General features: G+C 41.3%; 1 protein-coding gene across 1 annotated transcript; it reads left to right on the top strand.

Moving 5' to 3' along the window:
- The first annotated feature begins 6,815 nt into the window (after nt 1–6,815).
- Nucleotides 6,816–21,403, top strand: LOC120787558. Its single transcript, XM_040123275.1, has 2 exons — nt 6,816–6,897; nt 20,509–21,403. Exons 1-2 carry the CDS (start codon nt 6,816–6,818, stop codon nt 21,333–21,335), a joined length of 909 nt encoding a protein of 302 aa, XP_039979209.1. The 3' UTR covers nt 21,336–21,403.
- Nucleotides 21,404–22,542: the final 1,139 nt, after the last annotated feature.

Raw genomic sequence — 22,542 nt, forward strand, 5'->3', positions numbered from 1 at the left:
TGTGGTCCTGCTGCTGCTCCTGTCATCAGCCCATCAGCTCCCAAGATGGGCTGATGACAGCGACTCTGATTAGGGTTTTGACAACGCTGTTTGCTGGATGTTTGGGAAAACTGTAAAATTCCTTTCATTTGGCGGAGCTGGTGGAGCCAAGTAGCCTTCGCATCTGGCAAGGTTGGTAGTGCCCTAGGTAGCGTCTTGCACCAGGGCCCACTTGTATCTTGTGGCTGGATCATCTCTTGAAAACTATTTGTATATATGTGGTAGCTAGATGTTCCATTTGTAATCTGGAGGGCTGGCAATTTAGAGTCATCAGTCAACCTAATCTAACCTGTGAGTTTTGTGGACACCTTTGGACTCGGACCCTGCAGAAAAACCCACACAAGGAGAACATGCAAGACCAAAACCTTCTTGCTATGAGATGAAAGTGTTAAGCGATGCTGCGTGAAATACTTCAGTGCCTCCCTGCAGGAGTATTAAAAGGAGGACCTTGTCCTGGTTAGACTTGCCAGGATTTGCAGTATCCCATCTAGCCCAGGTATGCTATCCTGGGGTTTAGTGGGGATGTTGTGTGAAGAGGAGCCCAGGATTGAAAAAATAGCAATCCTGTAGGTAATGTAGGAAATGCTCCACCATAGGAGTCACTGCTCCTGACATGATGTGGGGAAAAAGGTAAGTATGAGTGTCTGACTTGCAAAGGAAATTACCCTCTATAGCCTGTTATATAGAGACATAGACACTGTGTAAACTACCTAATAATTACTAACAACATTTACAAAAGTGTCCTGCAAATTTTTGTTTCACTTATTCAATGGCTCAGAGATTATTTCTCTTACTCACTCTTTTATACTTTTATGCAGTTTTTCTTTAGAAGGTGTAGATGCTTTACCAGACAAAGGTAAGTCCATGCTAAATGACATCAGTAACAAATGTTTCCTGCTTGTCTGTATATTACTTGTTAATACTTCAGTAGTGTTGCTACTATAACTTATTATTCTCTCATTGGATTGCACTTCCAACAGAGCAGAGCTGTCTGGCATGTTGCTGTATCACAGAGTCAACCAACAGTTTTTTTTCCTTGTTGTGGCAGGTGGAGATGTGAAGGATGGAGCACTTCCCTTATCTGCTGCATCCAGCAGAGGCAGCTGTTCTCTCCCAGGCTTCTCTGACGACAGAAGACGTTTGCTCTGGACCAGATGAGAAGGATGGATGACCACAGGACAAACTGGGCCCGCGGTGGTCGCCTGTTTTTCTCTAGGCTAAGTGAGTAATCCCCTCACTAAGAGTACAGAAGTACCACTAGGCCGCTCATATTCCTGACGCTTCTCCCGTTTGTGGTCCTGCTGCTGCTCCTAAGTAGCTGATGGTCGGACACCTGCAGGTACCCGTTAAGCCCCAGAAGCTTCCCGAGCAGAAAGTGGAACGACCTGAGGGAAGTGTACTCCCATTTTCTGAGAGGCTGGAAGAGTGTGCCCCCTCAACTTCAGGCCTCAGCTCCTCCACAAAGAGGACCAGGGAAGAGAACTACACAGGGCAGGTAAGTAGCAAGAGGCCGAGGGTGAATTACGAGGAAAACCCTGAAGATGCAGTTCCTTCTACGTCAGGCCTCAGCTCCTTTTCAAACGGAAGCACGGAGGAGAAATACAGGGACTCAGCTCCTTCAACCTCAGGCCTTGGATTCTTCACAGGCAGGAGACCATGGCCTTTTGTCCCTCTTGGAACCCCAAGATGGGCTGATGACAGCGACTCTTATTAGAGTTTTTGACAACCCTGTTTGCTGCAAGTTTGGAAAACTGTAAAAACTTTTCATTTTGTAGAGCTGGTGAAGCCCCAAGTAGCCTTTGCATCTTGCAAGGTTGGTAGTGCCCTAGGTAGCGTCTTGCACCAGGGCCCACTTGTATCTGGTAGCTGGATCATTTCTTTGAAACCCTGAGGCCGCTCTTATTCCTGATGCATGCTCCCGTTTGTGGTCGTGCTGCTGCTCCTCAGCAGCTGATGGTCGGACACCATGAGGGACCTATTCAGTCCAAGAAGCTTCCAGAGCAGCAAGTGGAACAACCTGTAGGAGGTCTACTCTCAGTTTCTCAAAGGTTGGAAGAGTGTGCCCCCTCAACTTCAGGCCTCAGCTCCTCAACAAAGAGGGGCAGGGAAGAGAGTTACACAGAGCAGGTAAGTAGCAAGAGGCCGAGGGAATTATGAGGAAAACCCTGAAGAGTCAGTTCCTTCTCGTCAGGCTCCAGCTCCTTTACAAGCAGGCCACGGAAGAACTACAGGGACTCAGCTCCTTCAACTTCAGGCCTTGGATTCTTCACAGGCAGGAGAAAGTGGCCTTTGTCCTTTTGGAACCTCAAGATGGGCTGATGACAGCGACTCTGATTAGAGTTTTGACAACCCTGTTTGCTGCATGTTTGGAAAACTGTAAAAACTTTTCATTTGGCAGAGCTGGTGAAGCCCCAAGTAGCCTTGGCGTCTTGCAAGGTTGGTAGTGCCCTAGGTAGCGTCTTGCACCAGGGCCCACTGGATCATCTCTTTGAAAACTTGAGAGGGCTGGCTTTTGCACTTGTTTGGGTAAAGCTTGGGTAGCCTTCGACTCTTTGGCAGGGCTGTCAAAGCCCTTGGTATTTAATCTTTCAACAACTGTTTTGTCCTGTTTCCTCTGTTCTTAGATTTTTAACTAAGCTCTAGATGCCCATACAGAAGTAAGTTAATAATTAACATTAACCAAAGTGTTCTGCAAATTTTAATTTCACTTATTCAATGGGTCAGAGATAATTTTTCTTACTCAGTTATACTTTTATGTGTTTTTTCTTTAGAAAGTGTGGATGCTTTACCAGACAAAGCTAAGTCCATGCTAAATGGCAACAGTAACAAATGTCGCCTGCAAGTCCATATGAGTTTCATTTATCAACCTTGTATCAAGTTGGAAATACTGTTCCATTTAAAGATGTGTTTGCCATTTGTTGTCATGATTTTCCACATTGCTCCCATTGACTTATTAAGTATTTCAGCTGTTTCGTTTGTTTTTCGTTACACTAATGCTCCTGTAGTTTTTCCACCAATTACGCATTGGGTACTTTTGGAGCTGTGTCAGGGATCTCATGTTACTTTAAAAACTACCATCACATCTAATGTGACCCACTCTTGTAGCAGTGCCTGTAAATGTAATTCAGATACTTCCGAATTTCAATCCCTGTCCACAAAGTGACATTATGAAATCTTCTTTACTCATTTATTCCTTTGTTTAGAGCTCCAGCCAGACATTTTGGCCAATTTAGTTCTCCTGTGGAATAACTCGAAATAATTAATTCGTATTTTATTATCCAAATCTCATTACACAGTTGAGTGATGAATAGTGTCATATTTACATGATGATGCTGTTTTTCTTTACTAGACTCTAGTGAAAGTTCTGGGACCACCATGGGAAGGTTGAGAGGTCCAGGGCCAAAGCCTGGGGTAGTGGTCGGGATCATGCCCAAGTGTGCATGGTGGTGTCATCAAGTGAGCCCTTTCCAGAAACTGGTTTTATGATTTCAGAAACCAGTCGACTCAACCTCCAGCATTTTGTCCTGATCAGAGGCATTCCAGAAAAATGGCATTTACATGTATGATTATTCTGTTCAACAGCTGTTTTTGTTTCCTTTTCCTGTCTTTCTGGCTTTGTGCACGTGGTGGAGGAGGCTGGGTGTATGAGTGACAATGTGGATGTACTTGAATAAGTGTGTGTGTGTGTGTGTGTGTGTGTGTGTGTGTGTGTGTGTGTGTGTGTGTTTAAGGGACTATGAGAACTTGTGAGGTGTAGAAGTAGCTGGGAAGCCATCCTGATAAATGGCTGGCATGTGTCTCTCTGTACTGACAAACGAGAGAACTGCCCTCCCCAGTGAGTCTTGGCCAAATTAGCCCTATTTATTTTAAATATATATAATATGTGTGCCTGTACAGTTCTGTGCAACTAGAGAGGAGCTCTGAGGAGTCTGTTTTTTGAAGTTTATTCAGGTAGTGACGTTCTTTTTAGTCTGAGTTTCTCATCCACCACGTACATGGTTGGTAAGCTGTACAGAAAAAAACACCAGAAAGTCGGCCAATCAATTTCTGATCACTTTGTAGAGGAGAAAGGCCACTCTGAGACATGAAGGTTGTTGGGGAAAAAAAACCCACAATGAATGGAACATTTAGCTTTTTTCTCGTTATTGCATTGCAAGCCTATAGGATAATAATCCTATAATATATAGGATGATTTATGTAGTTGCCCTCATTGCATGATCAGCTTGTCAATCAAAGCAGGCTGGGTAACACAAAGGTTAGTTGTCTCTGCCCTCACTAAGACTGGCCAAGGCCCATCTCTGCTCTATACAAAGCCAACCTTTCTGCTATCAAGCCTGCGTCATATCTTAAGATACTGTAAGCACTGCTAGATGAGTACTATTGGATATTTTTAATATAAGATTAAAATCAAATAAAAATAAAAAAGGTTGTATTTTACTCCTTTTGAGAAGAATTTCAATATACTGTAATATTGAGGCTAAATGTCAATGTGAACTTCTCCCCCTTTTTTTAGTAAAATAAAAGTTACCAAAAACTCTCACTTTGTGTCTGACTGTACTTTAGGATTTAAGATCTCCTAGATCAATAATATTGTCTTCTTAGAAACAGTGGATCAGTAACATAAGAACCAATAGCGACAGAAATGCTACACCGTAACATTTCCTATCAACATTTTGTAAGATCTCTGAGCTGATTATATGGTGCATGTGACCTTAAATGCCACCCAGACTATCCACTCCATACAGCACTTTTTCAGTTTTAGGAATTGTTAAAGGTTACCTCCAGTGAAAGTGTAACTCTCCTGACTGGAAATTTGCTAACTCTCTGATATGTTGAAATATTTAAGGCAGGCGTAGAGACCTGCTGAAATCTGTAAATGCATATTCTTAGCTTACACCACCCACAAAAACACCTTTTAATCCTGGAAACATTAGCTCAGTGTTTCAATGAGGTCCACACTTTGGATCTAAGGCCTAATACAGAACCTGATGATCAGGTTTGAAGCACTTACAACAAAACCTGAAGCCTAAACTATTTATTTCTTAGATGAGTGTGAGATCTGCAGTGGATGGATGATGAGACGGCCTGTTTTTCAAGAGCACTCTTGACTTTGTACTTTCTCTCTCCAACAATAAGTATTAACAACGACCTCACACAGAGGCTCGGGCTCAGAGCCCCATGACCTTTTAGGCCCCCAGGCCCGTGTCTTGAAAGGCCCGATTGGTAATTAACCCATAGAAATCACGGCCTTGTATCTCTGATGAGAGATCCAAGGTCTGGCCCAGTTCCCTCATTATCTGTACAACATAAAAAAGTTCATAAATTGATGGATTTCGCATGAATACACATTTGTATTAACCACATCTTTATCATTCTTAAAAAGTTCAATAGTTATCGTATTAGCTGCGCTGTGTGTTGGTCAGTTTGAAAGCCAATGACATGGCCACAGCAGTAAACCTTTGTTGAAATGTTTCCCTTTTATTTTGACAACTAGGTTGTCTGTTTGGGAAATGTAGAAACAATTTAAATGTGTTTCACGAACATACAAACATTTTATAGGCTCTCCAGGTGAGTTTCAGTTAAAATGATAACTATATCCTCTGTGAACTCATTCAAGATTTATGTGAACAGTATTCCAAATAGCATATATCATAGGATATACAGTAGAGCACAAGTTGTTGTAGTCAACATAACAGTAAGGGAAGTTTATAAGACTTTCTCTTTCTCTTTTTTTACAAAAACTGTTCTGACTCATCAGTCAGAATTTAGGACCATTCCTAAAGGTCTGGGAGAAGTCGGAGGTAGTCCGGCAAGGACAGCGTCATCACTGACCTGTTAACAGTCTTTCAGCTGCTGCAGGTAAATGTGTCTCGTTGTGTCAGTGTTTGGGACAAATCGACAATAAGGAGCTTTTAAAAACTTTATTTTGATGGTGCGAGAGTTACTATGGGTCCAGTGAGCTCAGCAACAAAACTGATAACACTGGAGAGGATGGTTTTGCACAACTCTGCACTACATGGACACTGTAAAAACACAACGTGATTGAGAACAAAAACACACAAGAAGATGTAGGTGCATGTGCACCACAGTAAACCGCACGAGAACGGCGGAAGTGCTCTCAAATGTGTGGGTTTTATCATTAAGGACATATGAGGTGCTGAGTGAGACAGTCTATGGAAGAAATGGAAAATCATAACTACATATGAACATGGAGACACAAAAAATGGACAGTTAATACAATCTGTTGGTCTGCTTAACTCTCCCCGAACGCTCTCTCTCAAACTTGGTGTCAGTTTCAAATCCAGCTTTGTTGTAATGGCGTAAGTATAACGGAAACACCTTGTATAACGTTTACAAGTCAGTAATGATCCAGAAAATAAGAAAAAAAAAAAGAGACAATTAATGGATTTCACTTTGCCACATAACAACCTTATTATAATGTATTAAAAAACACAGAAGTATGAAGGAAATTGAAAAATAAATTGGAAAAAATCAGAAAAATAACGTCTCTCTGCGTCTTCTCCACGTACACGCACGCGCGTGCGTGCGTCACTAAAAAAAAAACGTCACGGTGGGTATATAAGGGTGCCCATCATTCGGATTCTCCCCTTTTGCACCTGGACTTGGAAACGAATAGACCTGTTGCAAACCAAAGCTGTGGAAAGCAAACTTTTGGAGAATTTCATTCCTGGAAACAAACTACCGGAAAGCGGATCCTGCTGAAAAACCAAACCTTTGGATCACTGGACTATTGTGGAAAACCGAGGAGTCTGAACATGTCCTCCAGTAGACCACGGATCCCGGAGGAGCACCTGCCGGAGGGAGTCGCCCCCCAGCAGGTGCTGGACAACGATGCAGGTAAGACAACTTTTCTATTTATTCTATATTATTGAAATCATTTTACTTCTGACTGATTCGTCTATTCATCGCGTTAATATCCTTACAAGCTTTATCAGTGTGTAAATCAATGTCACTATGAATTTAAAGATGAACAGTTCACATTATGTCATTAGGGCCTGTTGGGAAAACACAGATTTGGTGAAACTAGACACTTCTTCGACGATTATTCAGTGTGAAATGATTATTTGATGGACAGAATTTCTTAAATTATCCCGGGAAAGTTGTAGAAGTCATGAACAGTTAGTGTCGTGATTTGAAAACAGTTGTTTTGGTTTGAGGGCATCAAATTGTCCGAATTTTGCATCAAAATTATTGGAAAAAGATGGCGACTGGGCCAAATTTCATATAATGCCAAAAAAAGTTTTTATTGTGCACCATGGAGACGATGGAACGTTTAGGCCCTAACGTCAGAACGTCCGGACGTACAGGTGGAACCGCAGCGGGGCCTGTTGTTGTGTGTGGTTGGGACCCTGAGCTAGCTTGATTCTTGAAGCTTGACTTATTATATCCGGAGCTGATAGCGAGTTGTGTAGTAATTTCATGTTCACAGTCGATCACATTGAATGAAGTAATTAACAGATATTCCTCAAAATGCACCAAGATATCAATGTTGTTGAAGGAGATTAAATGGAAGATGTCTGTTTTGGACCTTCTTCAGCCTCCACTGTCGTGTTCAGTCATCACAGAGTTTGTAGGTGACATTTTGTTACTTCGATAACACTGAAATGCTCTTAGCTCTTTAGTGTGACATTGTTTATTTACTTATTTTTGGAGGAGAAGTAAGCCATTTGTTGTTCGACCGGACGCGTGTGTGTGCCATGCGCGCAGCGTAGCGAGTTTCTCCTCTCCTCCTCTCCAGTCTCGTTGCCAGTTATGAATTATGAGTTGTTGACGGGCACCTCATGATTAAAAACTTTTTAAATTGAGACGATAATTGTTGTTGTTGTTCTGCAATGTATTATCTACTCAGGCTTCTGAAGAACTCTAAATGTAACCTTCCTTTGTATTACATGATTTTATTTTATGGCTGTGAAGAATTGTGTTTTCAGAATTTGCTCTGATTTGAAATCTCATTAGATTCAACTCAGACTAAACCATTGTTACAATCTTTGCACCAGAGAAAAATACAATGTTTTTAACTTGTAAATATGAAATAATCATTACCACAGATGGGCTATTTATTAGCTACAATTTGAAATCAGGTTTTTCAGCTGCTTTAACCTTTTCCTCTCAGGTGGTGTAGAAGCGACATCATTGGGCGTCCTGCAGAAGATGGGTTCCCTGAACTGATCTTGGTTGTGGATGATGGCGAAGACAACAATCTCCCAGTCAACATCTCATCTGGTGAGGAAGAGGAGTTTGAGGAAGACGATAGGGAAGTCGACGAGACCGACTCAGAAAGTGAAATTGGTGAGGTCTGGTCTGGCGACTTCAGCAATGATTCAGGGTACAGCACCATGACTTTCTCTGAAGAGTACCTTGAAGACGACCTTGAAGGCGACTTTAGACCTCTGTCCCCTCTCGTCCAGCAGTTCCCACCAGAAAGCTTTGGGCAGGACTGGCGAAGGATGCATCCTTCTTTTATTGCTGGCGCTCCTCTTCTTGTTGTTCCCGTTGGTATTCCTGATGCTGCTCCCGTTTGTGGTCCTGCCGCTGCTCCTCAGCAGCTGATGGTCGGGCACCCGCAGGTACCCGTTCAGCCCGAGAAGCTTCCCGAGCAGCAAGTGGAACGACCTGAGGGAAGTGTACTCCCATTTTCTGAGAGGCTGGAAGAGTGTGCCCCCTCAACTTCAGGCCTCAGCTCCTCCACAAAGAGGACCAGGGAAGAGAACTACACGGGGCAGGTAAGTAGCAAGAGGCCGAGGGTGAATTCCGAGGAAAACCCTGAAGACGCAGTTCCTTCTACGTCAGGCCTCAGCTCCTTTTCAAACGGAAGCACTCAAGAGAACTACAGGGACTCAGCTCCTTCAACCTCAGGCCTTGGATTCTTCACAGGCAGGAGACCATGGCCTTTTGTCCCTTTTGGAACCCCAAGATGGGCTGATGACAGCGACTCTGATTAGAGTTTTTGCTAACGCTGTTTGCTGGATGTTTGGGAAAACTGTAAAAACCTTTCATTTGGCGGAGCTGGTGGAGCCCCAAGTAGCATTCGCGTCTGTAACTCTCTTCCCTGCTCCTCCGCAAAGAGGAGCAGGGAAGAGAGTTACCTAGAGCAAATAAGTAGCAAGAGGCCGAGGGTGAATTACGAGGAAAACCCTGAAGATGCAGTTCCTTCTACGTCAGGCCTCAGCTCCTTTACAAACGGAAGCAGGGAAGAGAAGTACAGGGACTCAGCTCCTTCAAATTCAGGCCTCTGATTCTTCACAGGCAGGAGACAATGCCCAAGTAGCCTTTGCGTCTTGCAAGGTTGGTAGTGCCCTAGGTAGCGTCTTGCACCAGGGCCCACTTGTATCTTGTGGCTGGATCATCTCTTGAAACCTATTTGTACATATGTGGTAGCTAGATGTTCCATTTGTAATCTGGAGGGCTGGCAATTTAGAGTCATCAGTCAACCTAATCTGACCTGTGAGTTTTGTTGACACCTTTGGACTCGGACCCTGCAAGGAAACCCACACAGGCCCAAGGAGAACATGCAAGACCAAAACCTTCTTGCTATGAGATGAAAGTGCTAAGCAATGCTGCGTGAAATACCTCAGTGCCTCCCTGCAGGAGTATTAAAGGAGGACCTTGTCCTGGTCAGACTTGCCAGGATTTGCAGTATCCCATCTGGCCCAGGTATGCTATCCCGGGGTTTAGTGGGGACGTTGTGCGAAGAGGAGCCAAGGATTGAAAAAATAGCAATCCTGCAGGTAATGTAGGAAATGCTCCACCATAGGAGTCACTGCTCCTGACATGATGTGGGGGAAAAGGTAAGTATATAGTGTCTGACTTGCAAAGAAATTACCCTCTATAGCCTGTTATATAGAGACATAGACACTGTGTAAACTACCTTCGATAAAATATACCTGTTTATCAATTTACTACGTAACATTATTTATTTAATCATTCAACAACTGTTTTATCCTGTGAACACTGTGTTTCTTGATTTTCAACTAAGCTCTAGGTGCCCATACAGAGGTAAGTTAATAATTACTAACAACATTTACAAAAGTGTCCTGCAAATTTTTGTTTCACTTATTCAATGGCTCAGAGATTATTTCTCTTACTAACTCTTTTATACTTTTATGTAGTTTTTCTTTAGAAGGTGTAGAGGCTTTACCAGACAAAGGTAAGTCCATGCTAAATGACATCAGTAACAAATGTTTCCTGCTTGTCTGTATATTACTTGTTAATACTTCATTAGGGTTGCTACTATAACTTATTATTCTCTCATTGGATTGCACTTCCAACAGAGCAGAGCTGTCTGGCATGTTGCTGTATCACAGAGTCAACCAAAATTTTTTTTTTCTTGTGGCAGGTGGAGATGTGAAGGACGGAGCACTTCCCTCATCTGCTGCATCCAGCAGAGGCAGCTGTTCTCTCCCAGGCTTCTCTGACGACAGAAGACGTTTGCTCAGACCAGATGAGAAGGATGGATGACCACAGGACAAACTGGGAAAGCGGTGGTCGCCTGTTTTCACTAGGCTAAGTGAGTAATCCTCACTAAGACTACAGAAGTACCACTAGTGACATAAAGTGATGATTAGCTAAAGTTAACATTACATACTGTATGTGGATTAGATTTATTATGGGAACTTTCTTGAATATTATTGCGTTGTTTACAATGTAATTCCATTATTAGAGCCACATTCAACGAAATAGCTACCTACAAAGCAGAGGTTGTATCACAGTGTCAAAAACAATTCAATAATTGTATGACTACTTGACAGGGCAGGACTCGTTCTGTGTCTTCAGCACTCCTGGAGCAGCTGAGAGTGGACGTCCCAGCACTAGAGCAGAGTCCTGAACCACTCTCAGCAGCCTTTATCCTTCCAGGCACCAAATACGGTCTGAAGACCCCTCCTGCCCCGACAACACCCTCTTCAGTTACCAGTCGAGAGGATGAGGCGTCGAGCGGACCTGCACAGAGGAGGTTGTCACCGTGTGCTTCTTCTGTGCCGGCGGGTTTGGGAAGCTCCTCGCACACACAAATGCACAGGAAGCTTTCACCACCTCTTGGCTCTGAAATCAAGACAATCAAGAAAGAGACAGACAGTTCTAACTGATTGAGAAAACAATGAATTCTAAAAGATTAAAAGCATTTAGCTTTGTTACATTCAATACAACATGTTACTGTAGATGTATTTACACTTTTTATGTCCTGAGTACTACATTACTACATACTGTCTTGTAATAATTCTTAATATTGTAAACAAAATTATAATCTTTCATGTATAATTCAGAAATCTGACACAGTTTGACATGTAACATCCTTGTGAAATAAATATTGTAAATGTCATAATTGAATTTGTTTTGATTTTCATTTGACTAGAAGGTATTACTGTTACAAGTGTAACTTTGTACTGTGGGATTTTGGATACTTACTAAATATACAATAAGTATTATATGCAATACATATAATTTTACATGTTGATACTAAAAAATGTTGTAAAAATGATCAGGGTGTTAACTTTGTCCATATCACGAATGTAAGTAGTTATCACTGTTAATAAGCCCTATTTTATGCATTTCTTCCCTACAATCCCATTGTTCAACTAGTTAAACTCAGTGAAGTTGGGTTAATATAAAGCATCTCAAATCCAGACGCAGGTATACTGAGACATTTTGTGATGACTAGTCACAGAGTAGAGTAGAAATATACTTCTTTTGCAGTATCATTGTTGATGAAGCCAAGGAAGCTAATCATCTACTGTTTTTCGTGACTCATACACAGAACACTAGATATACTACTGATGTTATGTTGTTTTTGAGAGCACAAGTCGCACCTTTTCTACAACTGGTAAATATCTGAAGTTTTTAAATTAATATAAATATAACTGTGTGTATACTGTTTGTTCAAACGCACAGCTATATGTACACTTAGTGGCCACCTTAAAAGGTGCACCTGTAAAATGTAGTGCAATCCAACACGACAGCTCAACCATAAATTCTGCCTTTACAAAGATGATAGTGTTCAGTTTTCACTGACACTGTTATTAATTTTACTATATATTTATTACTGAAGTTGCCACTGAGTGTATATTCACGTATTTGATTTTGGCAAGTATTTGAAACTGTTTTTTTAAATAGCTGATGTCAGCACATTCAAACCAATTTTTTATTGAGGCTTAGAGACCCACAGCTTCAGATTTCTCTCACATTAATTCGGAAGTGGGAGGACTTCTAGTGGTAAGACATAGTGTTCACCCATGTTTTCGTTTTTACAGATGACTTTCTAAGCAGCACCTATCACTCAACCACATTAGTGACCACATTAGTCACCTCTAAACACTTTGCTGACACTTTACCAACGTGAATCTTCCAAAATGTCTGTCCTTTAGTGTCACTTACTTGAGTAACATTTCAAAACAGGCCAGTACAATTTAGGTCTGTCACACCTGAAAGTGTTTCACTGAAAAAAAAGAAAAAGGAAATTCAAACCTATTTTGTGAGCCACATCTATTTAAAATGTATGAAGTCATGGTTTTTGCACCTTGGGTAAGGTTTGTCTAATTTATTAGTTTATTTATTTATTTCAGTATTACTGATCAATATTTGTGTTGTTTGCTCAAATAATTAATAGTCTGAGCCACTAATTTGTCAAAGCAATTAAATGATCAATGATCATCTTGCCAAAAAGCTCAATTCTACTTGAAAACTGAAATGGTCAGGGACTTGGAACTATATATGTGATTTTCTTTGGGTTATACATATAACTTATGACAATATCCCCAAATTTATGTTGTTCCTCCTGAGGTCAGTCCTAGGAGAGCAGTTTGGCTGCCGTTTATAGTGCAAAACAGAAAGACTTTTACTCTGTAAACTTTGTATGAAATGTGTATAACAAAGTTCACCACACAAGAAAAATCATTTCTGACTAGAATAAAGACACACGGTTAGGAACATAAGTATTTGGACAGTGACACAATATTTGTAATTTTGCCTCTGTACACCACCAAGATGGATTTGAAACAAAGCCACAAAGGGGGTTTCACAAAAATATTGCATTAACCGTTTAGGAATTACAGCCATTTTTACACAGAGTCCCTTATTTTCAGAGGCTCAAAAGTAATTATTGACCAATAATTACTTTCATGGCAAAGAGTGGCCTCTTCCCTTGTTATTTTATGACAAATGAGGCCGATAAAAGGTCTGGAGTTGATTCCAAGTGTTGAATTTGCATTTGGTAACTGTTCGTGGAGGAAGCCGTCATTAGGCTGAAATATGAAAACAAACCTATCAGACAGGTGGCAGAAACTTGAGGAGTGGCCAAATCAACAATTTGGTACATTATTAAAAGGAAGGATTGCACTGGTGAGCTCGGCAACACCGAAAGGCCCGGAAGACCACGAAGGCCATTAAAGTGGATGATCGCAGAATTCTTTCCTTGATGAAGAAAAACCCTTCACAACATCTAACCAAGTCAAGAACACTCTTGAGGAGGTAGGCGTATGAAAGTTGTCAATTTTTGTCCAATTTCTTTTGATCCTCTAATATTGAAAGACTATGTCTAAAAATTTCTGCTATTCCTTAAATGTTAATGCTATATTTTTGTCAAACCCTTGAATTAAAGCTGCCGTGGTGTACAGGCAAAATTACGAAATTGTCACCGTCCAAATACTTATGTTCGAACTGTATTGACACACATTACACAGATTCAAGCTAGAATCAATACTGTAATTAAACAGCAATTAACAATTTTGGCGGTCATGGACACACTTCAGGAAAAACTGAATGCCAAAGTTAACAAATAACAGCTTTAATGACAGCTGATATGGATTGGTTACTGACACATCACACCAATGTTCTGCAACAAGAACAGTGTTTATCTGAGTCTGATTTGAGGCGGTCGTGACTCAGTGTGAAAGTGATTTGTGTTCAACATTTTCATTTCATCATCATACCTCTGACACAGAAGGGGACCCACTCTGCTAAGTCTCTCTATTCTCCATATGAAGTTGGTTTGCTTTGCTCAAACTGTCCACAAGATAAAAGTGATGAGACATGAGAGGAACATTCAGACAGGTCTTTTTTAGTTCACTGTGGCATCACTGTGCACAAACAGGCACCTGTCGCTTTCACCAAATACATCCGTTCTGCTTTTGCAGCAATCGTCCATGTGCAGGCAAATATTCACAAAGTTAGGGTTCTCACTGCTTGAGTCTTTACAGGCTCACCCAGATGTGCATCGATTAAGTTCTTGTCCACAGAGCCACTCTTTAGTGGTTCACCGCAAATAATATTCAATTGCAGCAGAGAATGCAGCAAAGCCTCCACATCCCAGGACCCCAGCCTTCAGACCAGCTGCAAGACAAAAAGAATACATCAGAAATAAATAAAGTACTTTTAATTTAAAACATCCGAGGAAATGTACCAGGTCACATACCACGAAATCCGATCGCTCCTCCAGTTACACAACCACCGTACACCGCGTTCTTCCAGTCAGATTTGCCTCGGTGCTGCAAACATGAAAAACAGACAAAAAAAAGAAATGATAATTGTTGTGCATTTGTGTGTGAGGTTTCTAGAGACCAAATAAAATGTAAGAGAAGAAAAAGGCCAGGAAACAGTGAGGGTTCTATTTGGCATGCTGCTATATATGAACTGTAATAATTTGGATGAAGAGTTGTTGTCTTGTTTTCCTGTTTTTCTTATGATATATATCTACCTTTGTTTTTCTTAAGCTATCTAGCTTTGTGCAATCATCATGTGGGAAAGTCAAAAACAGCAAACAGTCCTACACCAGAGGGAGCTATAAGACCATATGAGGCAAGTTAAAAAAGCAGAACAGAACTACCATGAGGTCCCTCAAACATAGTTGTAATGTAATGTAGTTACAGAGAATGCATGAAGCCTTGTTAGATTATCCCCCTGCACTTTCACGACAAAAGCAAATAGAAATTATTATTAATTATGAAAGATGAGTGAGTAAACACAACTGCAAACACCCCCGCACAGCTGGTGAGTTTCATTTATCAACCTTGTATCAAGTTGGAAATACTGTTCCATTTAAAGATGTGCTGGCCATTTGTTGTCATGATTTTCCACATTGCTCCCATTGACTTATTAAGTATTTCAGCTGTTTCGTTTGTTTTTCGTTACACTAATGCTCCTGTAGTTTTTCCACCAATTACGCATTTGGTACTTTTGGAGCTGTGTCAGGGATCTCATGTTACTTTAAAAACTACCATCACATCTAATGTGACCCACTCTTGTAGCAGTGCCTGTAAATGTAATTCAGATACTTCGAATTTCAATCCCTGTCCACAAAGTGACATTATGAAATCTTCTTTACTCATTTATTCCTTTGTTTAGAGCTCCAGCCAGACATTTTGGCCAATTTAGTTCTCCTGTGGAATAACTCGAAATAATTAATTCGTATTTTATTATCCAAATCTCATTACACAGTTGAGTGATGAATAGTGTCATATTTACATGATGATGCTGTTTTTCTTTACTAGACTCTAGTGAAAGTTCTGGGACCACCATGGGAAAGGTTGAGAGGTCCAGGGCCAAAGCCTGGGGTAGTGGTCGGGATCATGCCCAAGTGTGCATGGTGGTGTCATCAAGTGAGCCCTTTCCAGAAACTGGTTTTATGATTTCAGAAACCAGTCGACTCAACCTCCAGCATTTTGTCCTGATCAGAGGCATTCCAGAAAAATGGCATTTACATGTATGATTATTCTGTTCAACAGCTGTTTTGTTTCCTTTTCCTGTCTTTCTGGCTTTGTGCACGTGGTGGAGGAGGCTGGGTGTATGAGTGACAATGTGGATGTACTTGAATAAGTGTGTGTGTGTGTGTGTGTGTGTGTTTAAGGGACTATGAGAACTTGTGAGGTGTAGAAGTAGCTGGGAAGCCATCCTGATAAATGGCTGGCATGTGTCTCTCTGTACTGACAAACGAGAGAGAACTGCCCTCCCCAGTGAGTCTTGGCCAAATTAGCCCTATTTATTTTAAATATATATAATATGTGTGCCTGTACAGTTCTTCGCAACTAGAGAGGAGCTCTGAGGAGTCTGTTTTTTGAAGTTTATTCAGGTAGTGACGTTCTTTTTAGTCTGAGTTTCTCATCCACCACGTACATGGTTGGTAAACTATACAGAAAAAAACACCAGAAAGTCGGCCAATCAATTTCTGATCACTTTGTAGAGGAGAAAGGCCACTCTGAGACATGAAGGTTGTTGGGGGAAAAAAACCCACAATGAATGGAACATTTAGCTTTTTCCTCGTTGTTGCATTGCAAGCCTATAGGATAATAATCCTATAATCTATAGGATGATTTGTGTAGTTGCCCTCATTGCATGATCAGCTTGTCAATCAAAGCAGGCTGGGTAACACAAAGGTTAGTTGTCTCTGCCCTCACTAAGACTGGCCAAGGCCCATCTCTGCTCTATACAAAGCCAACCTTTCTGCTATCAAGCCTGCGTCATATCTTAAGATACTGTAAGCACTGCTAGATGAGTACTATTGGATATTTTTAATATAAGATTAAAATCAAATAAAAATAAAAAAGGTTGTATTTTACTCCTTTTGAGAAGAATTTCAATATACTGTAATATTGAGGCTAAATGTCAATGTGAACTTCTCCCCCTTTTTTAGTAAAATAAAAGTTACCAAAAACTCTCACTTTGTTTCTGACTGTACTTTAGGATTTAAGATCTCCTAGATCAATAATATTGTCTTCTTAGAAACAGTGGATCAGTAACATAAGAACCAATAGCGACAGAAATGCTACACCGTAACATTTCCTATCAACATTTTGTAAGATCTCTGAGCTGATTATATGGTGCATGTGACCTTAAATGCCACCCAGACTATCCACTCCATACAGCACTTTTTCAGTTTTCCACATTGGCAGCGTATCATTTTCAGTCTTGCAGAACCCGACTTGCATTCATATTTCAGCTTTGTGACTGCCTTCAATTTATTTTTAGAATACACATAATTATTCACGTAATCTTCAAAATCAAATTAGGAGCTAGACTAGTTTTTCCAAGCCTGAAAGATTCAAGTGCATATTTACGGTTTGAGGACTTTACGCATTGCGCCCCCTGGTGGTCAGTTTTAGGAATTGTTGAAGGTTACCTCCAGTGAAAGTGTAACTCTCCTGACTGGAAATTTGCTAACTCTCTGATAAGTTGAAATATTTAAGGCAGACTTACAGACCTGCTGAAATCTGTAAATGCATATTCTTAGCTTACACCACCCACAAAAACACCTTTTAATCCTGGAAACATTAGCTCAGTGTTTCAATGAGGTCCACACTTTGGATCTAAGGCCTAATACAGAACCTGATGATCAGGTTTGAAGCACTTACAACAAAACCTGAAGCCTAAACTATTTATTTCTTAGATGAGTGTGAGATCTACAGTGGATGGATGATGAGACGGCCTGTTTTTCAAGAGCACTCTTGACTTTCTCTCTCCAACAATAAATATTAACAATGACCTCACACAGAGGCTCGGGCTCAGAGGCCCCATGACCTTTTAGGCCCCCAGGCCCATGTCTTGAAGGCCCGATTGGTAATTAACCCATAGTTATTACGGCCTTGTATCTCTGATGAGAGATACAAGGTCTGGCCCAGTTCCCTCATTATCTGTACGACATAAAAAAGTTCATAAATTGATGGATTTCGCATGAATACACATTTGTATTAACCACATCTTTATCATTCTTAAAAAGTTCAATAGTTATCGTATTAGCTGCGCTGTGTGTTGGTCAGTTTGAAAGCCAATGACATGGCCACAGCAGTAAACCTTTGTTGAAATGTTTCCCTTTTATTTTGACAACTAGGTTGTCTGTTTGGGAAATATAGAAAGAATTTAAATGTGTTTCACGAACATACAAACATTTTATAGGCTCTCCAGGTGAGTTTCAGTTAAAATGATAACTATATCCTCTGTGAACTCATTCAAGATTTATGTGAACAGTATTCCAAATAGCATATATCATAGGATATACAGTAGAGCACAAGTTGTTGTAGTCAACATAACAGTAAGGGAAGTTTATAAGACTTTCTCTTTTTTTTACAAAAACTGTTCTGACTCATCAGTCAGAATTTAGGACCATTCCTAAAGGTCTGGGAGAAGTCGGAGGTAGTCCGGCAAGGACAGCGTCATCACTGACCTGTTAACAGTCTTTCAGCTGCTGCAGGTAAATGTGTCTCGTTGTGTCAGTGTTTGGGACAAATACGACAATAAAGAGCTTTTAAAAACTTTATTTTGATGGTGCGAGAGTTACTATGGGTCCAGTGAGCTCAGCAACAAAACTGATAACACTGGAGAGGATGGTTTTGCACAACTCTGCACTACATGGACACTGTAAAAACACAACGTGATTGAGAACAAAAACACACAAGAAGATGTAGGTGCATGTGCACCACAGTAAACTGCACGAGAACGGCGGAAGTGCTCTCAAATGTGTGGGTTTTATCATTATGGACATATTAGGTGCTGAGGGAGACAGTCTATGGAAGAAATGGAAAATCATAACTACATATGAACATGGAGACACAAAAAATGGACAGTTAATACAATCTGTTGGTCTGCTTAACTCTCCCCGAACGCTCTCTCTCAAACTTGGTGTCAGTTTCAAATCCAGCTTTGTCGTAATGGCGTAAGTATAACGGAAACACCTTGTATAACGTTTACAAGTCAGTAATGATCCAGAAAATAAGAAAAAAAAAGAGACAATTAATGGATTTCACTTTGCCACATAACAACCTTATTATAATGTATTAAAAAACACAGAAGTATGAAGGAAATTGAAAAATAAATTGGAAAAAATCAGAAAAATAACGTCTCTCTGCGTCTTCTCCACGTACACGCACGCGCGTGCGTGCGTCACTAAAAAAAAAACGTCACGGTGGGTATATAAGGGTGCCCATCATTCGGATTCTCCCCTTTTGCACCTGGACTTGGAAACGAATAGACCTGTTGCAAACCAAAGCTGTGGAAAGCAAACTTTTGGAGAATTTCATTCCTGGAAACAAACTACCGGAAAGCGGATCCTGCTGAAAAACCAAACCTTTGGATCACTGGACTATTGTGGAAAACCGAGGAGTCTGAACATGTCCTCCAGTAGACCACGGATCCCGGAGGAGCACCTGCCGGAGAGTCGCCCCCCAGCAGGTGCTGGACAACGATGCAGGTAAGACAACTTTTCTATTTATTCTATATTATTGAAATCATTTTACTTCTGACTGATTCGTCTATTCATCGCGTTAATATCCTTACAAGCTTTATCAGTGTGTAAATCAATGTCACTATGAATTTAAAGATGAACAGTTCACATTATGTCATTAGGGCCTGTTGGGAAAACACAGATTTGGTGAAACTAGACACTTCTTCGACGATTATTCAGTGTGAAATGATTATTTGATGGACAGAATTTCTTAAATTATCCCGGAAAGTTGTAGAAGTCATGAACAGTTAGTGTCGTGATTTGAAAACAGTTGTTTTGGTTTGAGGGCATCAAATTGTCCGAATTTTGCATCAAAATTATTGGAAAAAGATGGCGACTGGGCCAAATTTCATATAATGCCAAAAAAAGTTTTTTATTGTGCACCATGGAGACGATGGAACGTTTAGGCCCTAACGTCAGAACGTCCGGACGTACAGGTGGAACCGCAGCGGGGCCTGTTGTTGTGTGTGGTTGGGACCCTGAGCTAGCTTGATTCTTGAAGCTTGACTTATTATATCCGGAGCTGATAGCGAGTTGTGTAGTAATTTCATGTTCACAGTCGATCACATTGAATGAAGTAATTAACAGATATTCCTCAAAATGCACCAAGATATCAATGTTGTTGAGAAGGAGATTAAATGGAAGATGTCTGTTTTTGGACCTTCTTCAGCCTCCACTGTCGTGTTCAGTCATCACAGAGTTTGTAGGTGACATTTTGTTACTTCGATAACACTGAAATGCTCTTAGCTCTTTAGTGTGACATTGTTTATTTACTTATTTTTGGAGGAGAAGTAAGCCATTTGTTGTTCGACCGGACGCGTGTGTGTGCCATGCGCGCAGCGTAGCGAGTTTCTCCTCTCCTCCTCTCCAGTGTCGTTGCCAGTTATGAATTATGAGTTGTTGACGGGCACCTCATGATTAAAAACTTTTTAAATTGAGACGATAATTGTTGTTGTTGTTCTGCAATGTATTATCTACTCAGGCTTCTGAAGAACTCTAAATGTAACCTTCCTTTTTTATTACATGATTTTATTTTATGGCTGTGAAGAATTGTGTTTTCAGAATTTGCTCTGATTTGAAATCTCATTAGATTCAACTCAGACTAAACCATTGTTACAATCTTTGCACCAGAGAAAAATACAATGTTTTTAACTTGTAAATATGAAATAATCATTACCACAGATGGGCTATTTATTAGCTACAATTTGAAATCAGGTTTTTCAGCTGCTTTAACCTTTTCCTCTCAGGTGGTGTAGACGACATCATTGGACGTCCTGCAGAAGATGGGTTCCCTGAACTGATCTTGGTTGTGGATGATGACGAAGACAACAATCTCCCAGTCAACATCTCATCTGGTGAGGAAGAGGAGTTTGAGGAAGACGATAGGGAAGTCGACGAGACCGACTCAGAAAGTGAAATTGGTGAGGTCTGGTCTGGCGACTTCAGCAATGATTCAGGGTACAGCACCATGACTTTCTCTGAAGAGTACCTTGAAGACGACCTTGAAGACGACTTTAGACCTCTGTCCCCTCTCGTCCAGCAGTTCCCACCAGAAAGCTTTTGGCAGGACTGGCGAAGGATGCATCCTTCTTTTATTGCTGGCGCACCTCTTCTTGTTGTTCCCGCTCGTATTCCTGATGCTGCTCCCGTTTGTGGTCCTGCCGCTGCTCCTCAGCAGCTGATGGTCGGGCACCCGCAGGTACCCGTTCAGCCCGAGAAGCTTCCCGAGCAGCAAGTGGAACGACCTGAGGGAAGTGTACTCCCATTTTCTGAGAGGCTGGAAGAGTGTGCCCCCTCAACTTCAGGCCTCAGCTCCTCCACAAAGAGGACCAGGGAAGAGAACTACACGGGGCAGGTAAGTAGCAAGAGGCCGAGGGTGAATTCCGAGGAAAACCCTGAAGACGCAGTTCCTTCTACGTCAGGCCTCAGCTCCTTTTCAAACGGAAGCACTCAAGAGAACTACAGGGACTCAGCTCCTTCAACCTCAGGCCTTGGATTCTTCACAGGCAGGAGACCATGGCCTTTTGTCCCTTTTGGAACCCCAAGATGGGCTGATGACAGCGACTCTGATTAGAGTTTTTGCTAACGCTGTTTGCTGGATGTTTGGGAAAACTGTAAAAACCTTTCATTTGGCGGAGCTGGTGGAGCCCCAAGTAGCATTCGCGTCTGTAACTCTCTTCCCTGCTCCTCCGCAAAGAGGAGCAGGGAAGAGAGTTACACAGAGCAGGTAAGTAGCAAGAGGCCGAGGGTGAATTACGAGGAAAACCCTGAAGATGCAGTTCCTTCTACGTCAGGCCTCAGCTCCTTTACAAACGGAAGCAGGGAAGAGAAGTACAGGGACTCAGCTCCTTCAAATTCAGGCCTCTGATTCTTCACAGGCAGGAGACAATGCCCAAGTAGCCTTTGCGTCTTGCAAGGTTGGTAGTGCCCTAGGTAGCGTCTTGCACCAGGGCCCACTTGTATCTTGTGGCTGGATCATCTCTTGAAACCTATTTGTACATATGTGGTAGCTAGATGTTCCATTTGTAATCTGGAGGGCTGGCAATTTAGAGTCATCAGTCAACCTAATCTGACCTGTGAGTTTTGTTGACACCTTTGGACTCGGACCCTGCAAGAAAACCCACACAGGCCCAAGGAGAACATGCAAGACCAAAACCTTCTTGCTATGAGATGAAAGTGCTAAGCAATGCTGCGTGAAATACTTCAGTGCCCCCCTGCAGGAGTATTAAAAGGAGGACCTTGTCCTGGTCAGACTTGCCAGGATTTGCAGTATCCCATCTGGCCCAGGTATGCTATCCCGGGGTTTAGTGGGGACGTTGTGCGAAGAGGAGCCAAGGATTGAAAAAATAGCAATCCTGCAGGTAATGTAGGAAATGCTCCACCATAGGAGTCACTGCTCCTGACATGATGTGGGGGAAAAGGTAAGTATGAGTGTCTGACTTGCAAAGGAAATTACCCTCTATAGCCTGTTATATAGAGACATAGACACTGTGTAAACTACCTTCGATAAAATATACCTGTTTATCAATTTACTACGTAACATTATTTATTTAATCATTCAACAACTGTTTTATCCTGTGAACACTGTGTTTCTTGATTTTCAACTAAGCTCTAGGTGCCCATACAGAGGTAAGTTAATAATTACTAACAACATTTACAAAAGTGTCCTGCAAATTTTTGTTTCACTTATTCAATGGCTCAGAGATTATTTCTCTTACTAACTCTTTTATACTTTTATGTAGTTTTTCTTTAGAAGGTGTAGAGGCTTTACCAGACAAAGG

Source organism: Xiphias gladius, unplaced genomic scaffold, assembly GCF_016859285.1.
Source record: "Xiphias gladius isolate SHS-SW01 ecotype Sanya breed wild unplaced genomic scaffold, ASM1685928v1 HiC_scaffold_211, whole genome shotgun sequence".
In the NCBI taxonomy this organism is placed as follows: domain Eukaryota; kingdom Metazoa; phylum Chordata; class Actinopteri; order Istiophoriformes; family Xiphiidae; genus Xiphias; species Xiphias gladius.

Excerpts from the sequence above, each read along its gene's own strand:
- LOC120787558 (XM_040123275.1), top strand. The coding sequence starts at position 6,816 with ATGTCCTCCAGTAGACCACGGATCCCGGAGGAGCACCTGCCGGAGGGA. Across the intron at positions 6,898-20,508 it reads GGTGCTGGACAACGATGCAG|GTGGTGTAGACGACATCATT; the intron begins GTAAGACAACTT and ends TTTTCCTCTCAG.